At 35.8% G+C, this 16,701-nt stretch overlaps 1 protein-coding gene across 1 annotated transcript in view; it reads left to right on the top strand.

The window, feature by feature from the left end:
• Window positions 1-16,701, top strand: part of SLC25A22 (solute carrier family 25 member 22) — a 1,136,472-nt gene that overhangs the window by 993,380 nt on the left and 126,391 nt on the right. Inside the window, exon 9 of the mRNA XM_044059339.1 lies at window positions 213-288. Within this exon, the coding sequence (XP_043915274.1) occupies window positions 213-288 (76 nt within the window). The remainder of the gene's footprint in view (window positions 1-212; window positions 289-16,701) is intronic.

Below are 16,701 nucleotides of genomic sequence, written 5' to 3'. Positions count from 1 at the left end.
ATGGTTTTATAAGATGTTAATGACATTTGATAGTTGCAATGGAAACACAGTTTTGTATCGGCTTAATTTTATTAAAACAATTTTCAAGTTACTATCTAGGGTGTTTGATTCCTAGAAGATACATGCTTAGTATGCATTTGTTGATTTTATGTCTGTCTGACTGTGTATTCCTGTTAATTCTGTAATGCAATTTCTATCTTTTTTTATTTTAGTGATCAAGACAAGACTGCAGTCTCTCCAGAGAGGAATGCATGAAGACACTTACTCAGGGATCATAGACTGTACAAGGTAATGTAGCAGGTCTGAGTAATACAACTGGCTGTTTTACATATATAATAGCTTTGGAATATCACCAGAGATTCCCATTACATCAGAATGAATAGGGGGGATAAGGTGATGATGGTGGAGTGATAGTGTTATATTTTGGGGATAGATAGTTCTGAATTACTGGAATTTCAAGTTTTGTCATAATGCTGCATTTTTTATAAGGAAGTTACTGGTGATACTGAACCATTCTTGCTGTACGATCTACTGTACGGGTTGTGATGGAACTATTTACTACTCTATAACACAATGTTTAAATACTTAATGCAGTTATTTCAATGCCAAGACTAGAAAGTCAACTTAACCGGCTTGAATTTCCTGATTAAAAAAGAAAGAAAACTCCTTTAGGCACTCAACAGTAGGACAGTATGGGTATTCATTACCTACTGAATATACACACAGTGGACTTATTGATAAGTAAGCTAGAGAAGTTTGTTTGTAGTACACTCTGCTAGACATTGTTTTGTTCACCTGAAATGTGGTTATTCCTCCTTACTGTCCTCAGTGTTTGCATCAATAATAAGCTTATGTTGTAAAACAGAAAAAAGGGAGTATCTCAGAAGATTGGAGCTTACTGTCCTCTGTCTTTGTGAAGTTTTGCTTGTCTCTGCTATGTTCCATGCTGTTACATGTTTGATGGTGGCTGTATGTCAGGTACCTGTTCTTCCACAGTAGTTTATCTTTTATTTTCTTTCCTTCTTTTCTCCTTGTTTAATGCTTTGAGGTACAGTGCTTCTTCATGTTCCATAATTCCATAATTCCATACCAGTACTAATGTTTTCGCTATGATGGGAGAATAAGTATTCCAATGAGCTGCGTGTTGCACCTCAGGCAAAGCACCCTAGTTCTTATAACACAAGAAGTGTGTAACCTAATCATGCAATTGCTACAGTCACAAGTAATGTAATTTTATGAAATGTAAATTGGCCGTCTTTCTCAGTAGTTTTCTTTGTATCAGGCTACTTGTAGGGTTTGACTTGCACAAGGTGACAGAGAGCTTAGCAACCTGCAGAACTTCTCATTCTTCTGTAAAACTGTTAATCTGATAGCAAGTCTTAGAACTACCATATGATGACAAAGATCATTGTTTTTCCACCCAGCTTATGTACTTATATAGTCTTTAAGGGTGGAAAGTTAAAGGGACTCTTTGGGGACAGAGATTTTGATTTGTGCCCTGAAATTTTCAGACAGCCATCGGGGAGAAGACATATTTGCTAACTGTATGCCTTTTCTGTTCATTTTGTAGCTTTGATGTGCATTGTGTAAAAGCCAATTAAGGGCATTTGTAGGAAAGACTGATCCTTGAAGAGGCTAACATTCTGTGAAGCGAGTGTTGAGGTGTGTGCATGTTTGTGTGCTCATCCATGTGTCTACGTGTGTATATGTACATACATATGTACGCTTGCACGTTTGCCTGTTTGTATGTGCCAGACAGCTGATAATTAGGGAATCTCTCACTTAAGTGACCCATGTTAACCTTTAGAAGAAGTAAAATAAAATTATGTGACATTCGCAAGAATACTTTTCAGATGTGTGATCTGTTTCTGTGCTCTGTTCAGTTTCTCATGGGTGAATATTGATGTCTCAGATTGTAATTCAATGCAAACTTTTGCAGTCCCATATATACCACTGCATAATTTCAGGCCTATGCTATCATTTAGCCAAGTCTGAAGAATGTATACCAGAAGTAAGTGGTACCATAGCAGTTGGGTTGTCTTAGTATTTCATTTCAGAACTACATTTCACTTAAGCTGCAAACCTGATTTACATAGAACAATGGCATCAGTTAGTCAAAGGAATGTTGCTCAAGAACTGTTATATGTCCGAAATGTGTTGATTTCAGGTAAAACACTAATATAAACTGTCCATAACTATGTATCACTGCAAGGTGTTTCTTGTAATCCCATTTTTGTCAACACTGCTGTATGCAGCTTGCGAACTGCAGTGACACAGTAAATGCCCAATTTGTAATAGGTGTCACAGCAGAGCATGAGATCTTCTTGCTATCAAGGTGCAGTGAGTGACATCAGAGTTGATTATATTTGTAAAAGTGTGCAGGGGACCCATCTGTCCTTCACAGGAGGTTTCTAAGGTGACCTTTGCCACCTGTAAACAACGGGTAGTACTTTTTTATCTGGATGGATTTTTTACCAATCTTGCTTTAGTCAAAGATCAATTCAGTTTTGCCAGATTCAGAGAAGTGGTAGAAAACCTACTAGTAACAAAAGATAAAAAGTTGTGCAAAGTGAAAATGTACACGGCTTATGCTCAGTGGATACAAAAGATGACATAAACGGATCTTTTTATGTGACTCCTAAGATGTAATATATGGCTAATACAGAAGTAGAGATAACATATTAAAATATCTTGTAGGTGTCATAAGGTACTGATGTACTAAACGTACTTACAGAGGACTCTTGAAATCCTTTTGATGTCAGTTTGTCATGTATGTGGAATACTAGCTTGGGCATGACAGCAGTTGTATGCCATCTACATGGGATAAAGTATTGAAGCCTTGACTATGACCTGTGTGACCCGGTATTATTTAGTGGTCATGATCTTAGAGGAGACAGCTGGTGAAGAGTGGAAGGGAGTGGCTGAAACTGTGTGATCTCTGCCTGTAAAAGGCTTGGTTGATATCATACCACAAGAACAATACATCTGGGTCATACTACAGCTGGCCTTCATGCAAGAATGGTGGGACATGAGGTGTAAGTCTGCCAAAGAGAGTGATAATCTGTAGATAGGCATTGTCTGGAAAAGCACATCCACATGAAGCCTAATGTAGCAGGTACTGCACCATGCCTGTTGGGCATCAAAAGGTGGGTCAAAGAGCAGAGGAAAATCTCTTGACTTTCCACAGGATTATGGCCCGCAATCCCTTACTCTCACCTTCTGTGCATAATGTCCGTAGATACTGGTAAGTTAAGGGATAAGGCAGCAGCTGTAGGAGGCAGATAGATGAATAGGTGTCACAAAACAGATTTTGGAACCAAATAGCTGCTGTTCTACTGAGGAAAGACTAAGAAGAAGGAGGGGGATGCCATAGGGATTTTTGCTGAGACCATTACTTCTAAATTTTTCAGTGATGACTGGAGCTGAATGATAAGGATTTGCTGCTCACTAATAGAAAAATCTGTGTAACAACTTAGCTTATCTAAATAATCCTGTCATGGTTTGTGATCAGCTGTGCAGTAGCTTGGTAAGAGAAGTTTTTATTTGAATTTATATTTTATTTTTACCACTGTTTGTAGGAAGGAAGGGATAACTTGTAGAAAATATTTACTCTGATTTATGTTTTGTTGTTTTACCATTCATTTTCACTGTTTGTTGTTAGAAAGGGATAGGTTTTAGACAGGGAAACTCTAGCCATATCAATGGGCCTAGTCAGCTATAAATTCACATAGACTGCAGAGGACAATCTAGAGCTTATCTAAACAGTCCTGTCTTCGTTTATGATTTATTGATCTTTGCTGTTAAAAAGAGGTGCATCTGCAAGCAATAGTGAGCAGAAGCTACTGCACATATTTGGATGTGATGTAGAAGAATTCCAGCCTTTGTGATTTTCACAACTTGTATGGTCAGAGCAACACCTTTACTCTAGTTAATTTAATATTTAGCTGTATATTGTTTGTGAGATTTTTCTTGTAGAAGTTTATTTTAATTCTCTTTGAATTATTCTTAAATGAGTATGCCATTAATGATTTACTAATGCAAATATATCTTGTACAGAGTAGTATATGTTATGTATATTTAAAGGAAATACCTGACAACACTGGTGATCTGAGTTCCTCATGTTGAAAGTTGGATGATTTGCTTACCGTTATTGCTAGTAAAACGAGATGTACTGATGATTGGGCAATTGGCATGGTTTGGAGAACTGTTCTTACATATATTAATGACTGGACTGATGAGATAAATAATGTTAGGCAAAGAGAAATAGGAAAGGAAGTGTCTATTGTCTAAGAAGATCACTCAACCCCTATGAAACAAGATAATACAACTGAAAATTTTGGAATTCTGGATACAAGTATTCACCAAACTGAGGATTCAGAGTGCATACAAGAAAATAAAAAGTAAAGAAAGGAAGACATTCACAACATATAACAAGGAGAAGAAAGAAACTGATAAATGTATGTAAAGCATAGAGGATGCACATGAAAAGGACACTGCTTTATTATGTAACACAGAGGTTACAGGGAACAATAACATTTTTCCATCAGAAAACCTTCAATCTACAGAAAATGTCATCATTTTTTCCAAAATTGAAGGTAAAAGAAAAGAAGAAAGTGGCAGGTGAAAAGGAACTAATCAAAATCGAGCATGGAAGGATTGAAGATGATTACTGTAAGAAAAAAAGGAACAAGACAAGACATTGACAACATGGCTGAAGCTGTGGATATAAAAGGCCAGATAGATGAGAATTATATGCTTGCAAATGCAATAAGCAATGAAAACAGTGTGATTAATAAGACTGATAGTGATGAACATCATTCCTTTGTAACAGTTGACAGAGCAGATATTACTGAATTAGAAGTTGAAGATTCTTCAGATCTAGTCAGAATAGATATTCTTGTAACTGGAGATTCAGTTATTAGAGGAATTGATACATTTGCAGAGATGATAATGAACACTGAATAGTGTTATGCTTGCAAGGAGAAAAACAGAGGATGTGAGACAGGCCTTAGAACGCCTTAATGTATGGATATATTTTTTTTATCATGTCAATACAAATGATCTCATCTGTAAGTACTTTCTGACTGTTGAAACAGTTAGTGGTGCAAAGGTGCTTACAAGCCCAACAATTGAAACAAAATTAAGCACCCAGGTTGTCAGACTCAAATCCGTTTATTGTTACATAATAAGTTAAGCACTTTCATCAAACAAAGTTGACTTCATCAGAACAAAGAAACCATTTGAAAAATGAATTTAAATAGTCTAAAAACAGCCAGGATTGGTTGGGAACCAACCAACCAAAATACACTAAACACCATATCATATGAATATTAATATATTAAAATACATACCAAAGCACTATAACATAAATATTAATTGCTTCCAAGGTGAAATCCTGCAATTAGATATTTAAACTTGTCCTGCCCTTTCTTTCAATACTGGCAGGATAGTTATACAGTCATTCAACCCAGGATATAGGTTGACAACCAGCCTTAATTGCCACATTAACTCTTTTTTGCACAGTGCATTCTGCCAATCTCCCCCTCTAAAATCAATTTGTACAACATCAAAAATGGCAAACTTAAAACCAGTAAAATTCTCACAATGTAAACTGTGTCTGAATAGGGCATTAGTTTCTATTTTATTTTTTACATCATATAAATGGTCATATATTCTGGATGTGAGAGCCCTTTCAGTTTTTCCAGCATAAAATGCCATACATGTGTTACACTTTGCAAGATGTACTATTTTACTTGTAAAACAATTACCTTTTTTAAAAAACAAGGTGTTCACATTTTGGTTAGCCAAAGTAATAGATGTACCCTGTAAAATATAATGGCAATAGGAACATCGACCACATGGTCTCGTTCCATTTAAGTCCCTTTTGCCTTCAACACTGTTGGTTTTCCTCTCTAAAATTACCTTCAAATTGGGTCCTATTTTGGTAGAAAAAGTTAGTTTCTCACCTAACACTTTATAAACTTCATTGTTAGTTATAAAAATGCTCCAGTTTTTGCTTAAAATATTTTTTACCCTGTTGTATAAAGGGCTATACTGTATAACACATGCTTGCTTCATTCATTAGATTTACAAAATTTGTTAAGTGTTTGGCTGAAGATATGATCCTCAGCTTTCAATTTGCAGTGGAATCTGTGTTTGATAATCACCAGCCATTATGACTTCACCTTTCATATAATAGGCTATAGCATCTAAGTAATTTTTTGCATCTTTAGTTCCAGCTGCTGGAATCCAATAAGAGTTCACCAATGTATATAATTTTCTGTACCACTCAGTTATAACAATGCTTAACTTTACTTTAGGCATTACTGGTCAGTTCTTCCATAAAATGAGGGTGCCTCTTCTTTTAATTCAAAAGCCATAACCTGCTAAAACCAAATAATTCTTTAATGAAAGTGTATTTACATTTTTATTAAGTAAATGTGTTTCCTCTAGAAATACTACTTGGGCTTTATGTAGTGGCAAGTATTTGAACAGACTCCCCATCTTTACTGGATTATTCAGTCCATTAGTATTAATAGATATGCATTTAAAATAAGACATTTATATTAGAGGAAAAAAACACTGGTTTGATGAAATTACATTTATGTATAGAACTTATTATATACTTTATATATAACAATATAAAATGTTCAGCCATGAGCAAAACATTTGAAGCAAATGAAAATTACCGAACGATATAACCCTACAATATTCTACCATGGAATAACATATTCCTTGTTTAATTTCATATATATAAAAGAATCAAACTCTAATATTTTAAAAAAGAAACTAGTAACCATTTAAAAACAGAAAGAAAGAAATGATTTACCTTGTAAAAAGTAATATGTAGCACCTCTTCATAAGTATTCAAGCACTTATTTAAATTAATAAGAATTCATAACCATAAAATACATTCATTTTCATGTGGCCTTCAGTTTTTTACTGTTTTTGTCTTTTATTAACCAATCATCTATTGTTGCATTTCTCTTCAAAGAAGTTGATAGATTCCAGTCCATTTCTTCTGTTGTTTTCTAGTATTTTATTTTTCTGTATAAAGTCCATTGCGTCTTCCAAGATGTTAAAAATCTTTCCTTCTGGAAGGTGAACCCTTATTTTTGTTGGAAATGAGATTTGTGCTTTAATATTGTTTTTCTTTAAGCTTTTACCAAGTAGCTCACATGCTTTTCTCTTGGATATCACTAATGTAAAATAGTCATTGTCAAATCGTATAGTATTTCCTTTAATTTTAACTGGATAATTACTCCATGCAGCTTTTAATACTAAATCCTTATCTTGACCTGAGAAAAATCTTACAGTCACTGACCTTGGTGAAGGTGTTTTTTTTAAAGATGAGTTGTTTTTATTTATTTATCTGTTTATGTAACATTTGTTTTCTGGGAAAGTCTGACTTGAAATATAGCCAATTTTTAGCGGAGGCCCAGCGGAAAATGCTCCAGATGCATGTCTTTGTAATGTGGGAGGAAACCAGAACAACCCCGAGGAAACCCATGCAAATGCAGGTAGGACATGCAGAGTCTGCACAGAAGGCGCTCCAGCCGAGAATCGAACTGGACAACCTTTTGCTGTGAGGTGACAGCTTAACCGCTGCACCACTGCACTGAGTTAGAAAGTGATTTGTGTGCCTTTTCAGTGCCAAAAGAAAAAGCTTCAGGCAGGTTCAAAGTTCTAGGCAGCCAGCTGTTAAGGAATTGAATAATACCATCTGTCCTTTTTTAGAAATCCCATAAATCCTGATGTTATTCCTGCTAGATCTGTTTTCTAAGTTCTCTGTTTTATCCCGGAATAAGTTGTTTTGTTTCAGAAAAAAATCTGTGTTATCCGTATTTTCAAGCAATCTTCCATCAAAATCAGACATTGCCTCTTCTATACTCAAAAGATTTGTGATTGTTTTTTAAGAGATTCACTCAGCACTTCAACTTGTTTTTATATTCCTCTTTAAAATTGTGCATTTTGCTTTCTAATTTATCTTGTCTTTACATTGATAACTCACTGATGTTACTTAGTAAAAGCGGTTATCTATTACAATCGTGAAACCACAGTTGCGCGACTATGAAAACGTCGACACATATTGAGCGAACCGCGAAAACACTGAATGTCCTGAAGCACAAAATTCAAAATGTCAAATCATCATAGTTGGCCCTTCTCCGGTATAGCTTCTTAAGGTAAGTGTGCAATAGTTACGGACCTTAGGTTAGAGTGCGGGTTAAGGTAAGTGCATACATAGTAATATATGTAAGCTTTAGTTTAGGGTTTGAAGTAGGGTTTTGTTAAGTGTATGTATGTGGATTATTTATTTTGTTTAGGTAGGTAGTAGATAGCGGGCGGTGGGTTTGGCCAAGTATGCTGATTCGACACTTTGAATTTCGAGGTTCAGGACATTCGGTGTTTTCACGGTCCACTCAGTATATGTCAACGTTTCCATATTCGAGTATGTGAGGTTTTTTGGTTATAATATAGACCCAGTAAAAGCCTATATGTATTTTTTCATAGTACTTTCCTGTACACTTGTGTTAGAGTGGCTCATTCTGAGACAATTAGTTCTTTCTAGTTTTCTTGACAAGAAAAAGCAATTAAGAGTTTCAAACTTATTTTGTAGTAAATCTTTCAGAAGATGTTCGACTATATATCCATCAAGTTTTGAAATAGTCTATTTGAATTTTTTAGTAAAAATCCTATCAGAGATATTAAAATGAAGCAGAGCTAAAACAGCGCTGCTAAATACTCATTATATTGGTCACACACCCCCCCCCAGATAGTAAAGTTGTTTTTTGTTTTTTTTATATTGGAAAATATGCTGCTTTCCCACAAGACTGATGTTGTTATTGTTTATGTTTGTGAAACATGATTAAAGAACAATGACTGGAAACTAGTTCTGTCAGGGTATAAATGTTTTAACTGTAACAGACACTCTAACAAAAAAATCAGATGAAGGTGTTGTGATAGGGATTAAAGATACTTATGAGATCTGTGGTAATTACATGATCATTGATAACATCAATACTAATAGATAATAAATTGTGTAACTGTAACAATAAAAACACTCCCTGGAACATATAATAATTGTTGGAGTGTATAGACCACCAAAGTCAAGGACTGATGACCTAGAGAAATTCTTATATTTCTTGCATGAAACAGATGAGGGAAGAATAACAGTGGTTGGGGGGCTTAAATTTACCAGAAATGGACTAAAATAATATTGATTCAACAACATTAATAAGGAAATTATTCACAACACATGTCCAGAAACAGCAGTTCAAATTCATAAAAAAACTACAAGGAAATGGAACATTCTGGACATGTTCCTAAATAAATTGTTACTTCATGTCAAATTTTACTACTGTTGATGTGCAGTGATCGTGGGGGTTATAAAGGTTCATTTGTTGCTAGATAATTCTGCCAAACTGAGATCTAAACCAATGCACCAAAGATTAACAACAGATTATATGGAAGCAAAACAGACACTATGTTAAACTAATTGGAGTGATGTGTTCAGTGGAAAAACTGCAGAACAAGTGTGGAAAGTTTTGAAAGAGAAATTGTTTGAATGCAAAAAAAAAAATGTTCAACATCAGGATCTAGGCATATAACGGCAGCAGGATATATTTCCTTAAGAACAAGATACTTAATTAAGGTAAGAGACAAAAAGTATAAGAAATGGAAAACAGGTCAAACTGTAACTTTAAAAACTGAAATAAACAAGCTGGCCACACAAATTAAGCATAGTGTGAGACAAGATCAAGAAAAATTTGAAAAAAAAAATATAAAGATATTGAGCATAATAGGAAACCATTTTATATATACATAAGATGTAGAAGATGTAATGCCATACAAATTGATAAACTGTAGATTCTAAAATTTATTCCCAGGCACAATGGGTTATAGATATTTTTACAAGATCTTATGCAAAACAGTTTAGCTCCACAACAAAGGTGATACGTTGTCCTAGTGACATCCAGGTAACCTCAGATACTGAAATCAAATTAGATTATATTGAGAAAGAATTATGCAAACTAAGCACATGGAGAAGATGAGAATTAGTAATAATGACTGAGAACACTTCAGCAAAAACTTACAGTACCATTAAATCTACTATTTACTAGCCTGTATAAAGATGGGGAGATTCCTTAAGATTGGAGATATGCACATATTAAACCTGTCTTAAAGGGAATGGTGAGTAGGACAAACCCCGAGTCATATTAAGTCTGTTTTCATGTTGTGGAAAAAATATGAAGAAGGTAATATTGGATAAGTTATTGTCAAAACTGGAAAGGATGGAACTTGAAACAGTATATGAGAACTGTAAAGGTTGGAACTTGAAACCGTGTATAAGCTTGCATATGTTGAAAATAGATCTATTACCACATGTTACACAATGTTCTATAACAATATAATAACAGTTATGAATGAAAGACTGTGCTGTGATGTAATTTATATAGATTTAACTTCAACATTTAACAGAATCATGCACAAAACACTGATCAAATTAGAACAACTAGGTATTTATGTACTCTAAATTAGATGGATAGCTGTATGGCTTACAAATAGGACATGGCAAGTATCATACAACAGCTGGACATGTGAAATTCTTGGTTGCAGTATGGGTGTCTCATAGGGTTCTGTCTTAGGCCGATACTTGTTTAGATTGTATCTTTCGGATCTATATTTTTCATATAAGGTGTTCTACAGATTGTATGCAAAAGACTTGAAACTGGGTAAACTGATTACATTTGTTACAGATAGGGCATGTCTGTAAAAGAACTTGACTAAATTGATCATTTGGGCACAAGGGAGTAATATGCTAATAAATGCATCAAAAACTAAGCAAATGAGATTTGGGAGACATAAATATACAGCACACAGCAATTGAAACTGTAGTTTCATCTAAGGGCCTGGATATATGGGTAGATCCACTTTTGAGTTTTTTAATTATATCAACCAATTGGTTAGTGATAGTTGTAGAACTATTGGTTGTATAAAGAGATCTCTAAAGTCTAGAAAATCTGAAATTCTGAAGTCATTGTTTGCTAGTTTCATTATATCCAAACTTGAGTATGGAATAACAATATGGAAACCTTATTAGAAAACAAGCATGAGTAAACTGGAAAGAGTACAGTGGAAATATGCCAAGGACATCCATGGATGTGAAAATGTAAGATATTATGAAAGACTAAAATGTCTGAACTTGGACAGTGTCTTCTATAGATATTTAAGAGAAGACTTTATTTGGGTATATAGGACATTTAGAGACAACTACCTTTGGGAATGTTTGAGGTTATCAAAAAGTAGTAGAGAATCATCAGACAGCCTACATAGAAGTTGCAATAATAGAAAACTCCTGGATCTCAGGATCAAACTCAGGAATGGTTAAAGAGAGGCAAATTCAAACCAAAGGATAGAAGGTAAATATTGACGGCCAAAGATACTGGACTGTGTACACATTGGTTTACAAAGTCCATTGAACATGTTGGAGAACTTGACAAATGTAGGTTTAGTAAAACAGAATTGGAAACAGTTACACACCTTGTTGCTGGTTGTGACATACTAATGGCAGAAGGACTTTACACTGAAAGGCATAATAATGTGGCAAGACTGTTGCACTGGGGATTGTGCAAACATTATAATGTTGAAGTAGCTGAAAAAGACTGGAAACATGAGCCACAAAGCATCATAGAAAATAGTGAAGTCTACATCACATGGGACCACCCATTACCAACAGTTTGAAAGATAGATGCAAGAAAACCAGATATAGTGGTCAATGAAAAGAAGGCAAGAGTAGCATTGATCATTGAAATCACTACATGCAGTGACTACAGTGTCTTGCATACAGAGAGACACAAAGTAAAAAATATCAAGATTTGCAGGCAGAAACGAGAGCAATGTGGAAGAAAGATACCCAGACAGTTCCAGTAGTAGTAAGAGCAACAGGTCTTATAAAAAAGAATCTACAATCAAATTTAGATATGTTACCAATACATGTAACTCCATACAAATTGCAGAAGGAGTCATTACTGGGCACATTGGGGGTGCTGCAAAGAGCACTTCTGGCTGACATCAAAGATTGAAACAATATTAATTTTATGAATTTTAATCGTACTTTAACTTAGGAATGGGGTCCATTCCTGTCATGGTGTTAGAAATCCAAAAGATTTGGAGAAAGATTCTATAGGAATGAGAAGTGTACTAATTGGTTCTCTAAGAGAGCAGCTGATTCATGGAATAGACTACCAAATTACATTTCTAGCAAGCACTAGTTTAGATATTTTTAAGAACAGCCTGGACACTTATTATGGGAACAACTGTTTTGGTTTATTGGCAGCCTAGAAGGACATTAATGCCAGTGCTTGGAATATTTGTTTGTATGTTTGTATGTAGCAAAGGGCACAGAAAAATGAGAAGATTCCCACACAAATCTGAAGAATAATCAAGCATTTAGCAGCTAGGATTCAGTGAAAAGAAAGTGTAAGAAAAGGTTTATGGGAGCAAAGGCAATGGTAGAGAAAGCACATGAAATTCAAAAGCTGTGAAACCATGTGTGGGTTGATGCCTTGGATAATTATTACTGGGAACTGTCTTGGGTTATTGTTTGTGATGGCCTCAGGTTAAAGAGAAGGCAAGGAAAAAAGGCTATGCAAGAAGACAACCATAAAGCAAATTGAATTCTGGGAAATGTAGTCTTGGACATCAAAAGCAGGAAGCAAAGGGACATAATACCATAATACAGTACAATACAAGATAAAAGTTTTGCACCTGCTAGAGTGCACTCTATGGTTCTTTATGATGATCTTACCAGTGTAAGAAGTTATTGCAATTTTTATTTTCCCCCTCCCCACTGACAAATTCTGGGCTGAGTCCAGTGCTCCTCTCTGAATCAGAGCAGACTGTTCTGCCCATGAGGCCTTCACGCTGCAAATTCCAACTTTTTTGCTATGCCCTATTTTCCCCTTTCTCTCAATGCGTGGTTTAGTGATGTCAATAAATGGTGGACTCTCTTACTTCTGAGTGCATACCCCACTTGTGGGTATTCATCTCTGCTCCTTACTTAGTTGCTTGCCTGTTGAAAGTCCCCATCCCTTTCTCCTCCAGTGGGGTTCTGCCGAGAACAGCAAGACCCCAAGAAATGTGACAATCACACTTTTTGAATCTCTTGTCCTCCTCTTGTTGAACCCACCTGGTAGGTCTCCATTTGTGCCACTGTATCAACCACCTGTGCAGGAAGGTAGAGTGAGGAGGGCTCAGATGAGGGCAGCAGAGGCAGAATATGAATTGCATTGCATATTATATAAGGCTGAAGTACTTTGCAACTCAAAATGTCAAGAATAATTTCCTTACACAATGACGTGAACAAGTGAGGCACCATGCTAGAAGAAAATAAGGCAGTTGTTACAATATCAAAGTATAACACCTTAAAAGAACATATTGTTCATTTTTGATTTAAGTAGAAACAGCCAGAATATCCCTAGGAAAACTCAATTAATTTATAGACTCAAGTAGACAGACAAAGTGGTCCACATGCCCTTATCAGCCAGCATTGTTACTACACCTACCACTGTTTTAGTGCTACTTTTTTGCAGTCTAGTATTGTCTCACCCAAATCAGTAAATTGATCAGGTGATACTATGCACTTACACTGTTACTGGAAATCTTACATTGTTAGAAGAAATTCCTTTGTATTGTTTACCTCTAGTCAGCTCCATCTTTTCTTTTCAAAGTAAAACATTGCATTCTTTGTTGTTTTTCCTATAACATGCTGACAGTCTTCCAAATCTTTGGCTGCCTCTGCACATGCATCCAGAATGCTGTCAGCTTGAGCTTGTTTGTGGAGAAAACAGTAGCATGGGCACTAAAAGCTTCAGTACTTTTTTACCAACCATGAGAGGGTTTCATAGGATTTAAGGTCTACTCCTGTCTTCCATTTCTGGGCAGATAAGTTCCCTTTGGGAGTTCGTTCCACACATTTTATTTTTTGTACAAAAATTGTACTGGGTATCTCTAAGAATTCCAGCATTTAACTTGTGTTTATTATTTTGATGTGACTGTCTTGTCTGGCAGGCTGTTTTTAACAGGGAGTGTTTATTCTTAATTGAACACTATTTTCTGGGAAAAATATACTGAATTTTTACTAAATTGTACTTTTTATTGGGGCTTGTGTGCATTAAGGGAAGCTTGACGGTGTTTGATGCTTGTGCATACTTTTGTGATAATGACCATTTTCTGATTCCTTCCAGCAGACTTCATACTCAGCTAAGCCATCAAACTACTTACCCATACCTCGGTTCCTCCTCTCTCCATACTCAAGAAGAAGAAAACTACATAGTAGGAGCAGTCAGTGCCTCAGCTGCTGATGGGTGACTTTGCAGGGGCCATTAGTTTTATTACAGACCACTTACTAATTTCTTTGGCACCTGTAGTGTGGTGTAATCTCTTCATCCACCATGGACCGGGCGTTAGACATGTCCTCTGCAGCTGTTCAGGTGTTTCTAGTGGGCAACGGGGAGCCACTTTCTTTGGTCATGGGTATTTTCAGCAAAGACCTATTAACTGGGGATGTGGTACCATCCTTGAGATGGTCCCCTTCTAGGGATGCCCGTAGGAAAAAAAAATAAACAAAATGTCAAACAGTTGTCTTCCATTGACACTATCTGTTGATAACAGAGTTTCCTACTTTGACTAAAGGTTTTTTACAGACCTTAAAACTACTAGAAAATTACTGTATTTTTTTATAGAAAAAATAGGTATATTTCCTCAGATTCTGAGGATTCCTCATCAGAAGAACATAAAAGGGATAAGGATAGAGCTGCTTCTTCTGCCCATCATCAGGATTTTGATGCTGAGGATTGTGTTTTCTTCTGTACAGGGATTCTCATTTTCCAAGACTGTGTCTAGACTGAATAATGTGTTTCAGTGGGAATAAGCTGAAGTCCCTGCATCCTTGAGGACAAACTATGATATGCTGCAAGTGGATGTTCCACTACCAACTCCTGTTCTTCCTTTGTTGCCAGTTTTGGAGGATCTTTTTGACATAGCCTGCAATATGTGTGATATTCCACCTTCAGCCTTTATAAGGTTTCTCATTCTTACATGATTTTGTTTTCTCATCCTAGATCAGACCCAACAGCTATTCCTATTTCTAGTCCATCTGATAATAAAAATCTGGTGAATGCGAATCATTCTGCCATGAATCAGGATTGAAATGGTTTTGACAGGTTTTGGAAGATAATTTATTCCTCTACAATTTTAGCGTTCAGAATTCTGAATTATCAGGCTGATATGTTAAAATATATATTGAAATATTTGTTGGCTTGTCTTGACAATTTGAGAAACATTTTTGCCATGTTTTTGTCTTCAGAAGGTTAAGTTATCTCTGAATTCTGTTATTGCTTCTCTTTTACAGGTAACTAAACATTCTTTAAATTGTGTACATGATTGTGCTGACTCTGTATCTGGGTCAAGAGCTGCCTCTACTGTGATAAGGTGTTTTACATGAGTATGTAATCAGAAGTTGTCTAAGGATGTTAAATCTGAAATCTTAAATTGTCCTTTGGATAGGAAGGCTTTGTGCGGTCCTTCTACTATTCGGGTACTCAAACAATTCAATGAAAGAGGAAAATTTATTCAGGGGGTCACTAAGATGTTCAGCCCTCCTTCTCAAAATCATGTAAAACCTTTGTTTTTGTTTTTTGTTGTTTTTTTGTTTTTTTTGTTTTTTTGTTTTTTCAGAAAGCAAAGCAAGTCATCCCAACAGTCTTCTGGCAAGCTGAATTTTAGAAAAAGTGATAGGAAAGATCTAACAAAAAAAGAGGGAATATTCTGGAAAAAGGGACAATCCACTACTTCAGAATTGTCGTTACAGCATTCCTCCCCCTTGTGCCACTCCTTCAAATCTGTCCCAGAGGCTAGTTATCCAACTTATCCGGTATCAGATGGTCTCAGATAAATGGGTTCTAAAATGCTCCATTAGAGTTACATACGGCAGTGGGAAAACTTATCTCCTTTTTGGGGAACCCCTCCTCATCCTCCAAATCAAATTTCCCTACTTTCAGTCATCAGTCAAATGCTTTCTATGGGGGCAATAGAATCAGTACCCCCAGAACAGTGGGGAAGATGTTTTTATTCAAGATTTTATTTTGTTTGATGCCAAAGAAGGAGCTTTCTTGACACCACTGCTTAACCTCTCTTTTCTCAAGATGGTTGTAAAAGCACTAACATTCAACATTTGACATTGCAAGGTTTGTTACCTCTCATTTCTCACATGCAGTTTTTAGTAACTGTAGATATGAATGATACATATCCTCACAGTCCATTGCAACAAAGTTCAAAACTTTTATAAGATTTTCTGTTTGAGTTACATTATCAGTAACGAAAGGGCTTATCCACTGCTCCAGGAGTGTTCACAAAATGTTTAGCTCCTGTGATAGCTTATTGCAGGCTGCAGAGAATTCACATCTTTCCATTTTTAAATGACTTGCTCATCTTTTTGGAATCTTTTTACAAGTGCCAGGGGTCCCTTACATGGGTAAGAAATCTCCTAATTAAAGCAGGTTTCCAGAAAAAAAATTCAGAAATCCTGTCTCATTTCCTCTCACAGGATTCTTTTTCTCTGATGCCTCCTGGACTCATCCATGTAAAAAGGCATTCCTGACTCAAGAAAAAGTGGAGTTGTATCTGGAACTGTTCTTGAGT

The sequence above is a fragment of the Protopterus annectens genome, chromosome 17.part0 (assembly GCF_019279795.1).
Source record: "Protopterus annectens isolate FY-2018-M chromosome 17.part0, PAN1.0, whole genome shotgun sequence".
Lineage (NCBI taxonomy): Eukaryota > Metazoa > Chordata > Ceratodontiformes > Protopteridae > Protopterus > Protopterus annectens.
This window is presented reverse-complemented; position numbering and strand designations above follow the sequence as displayed.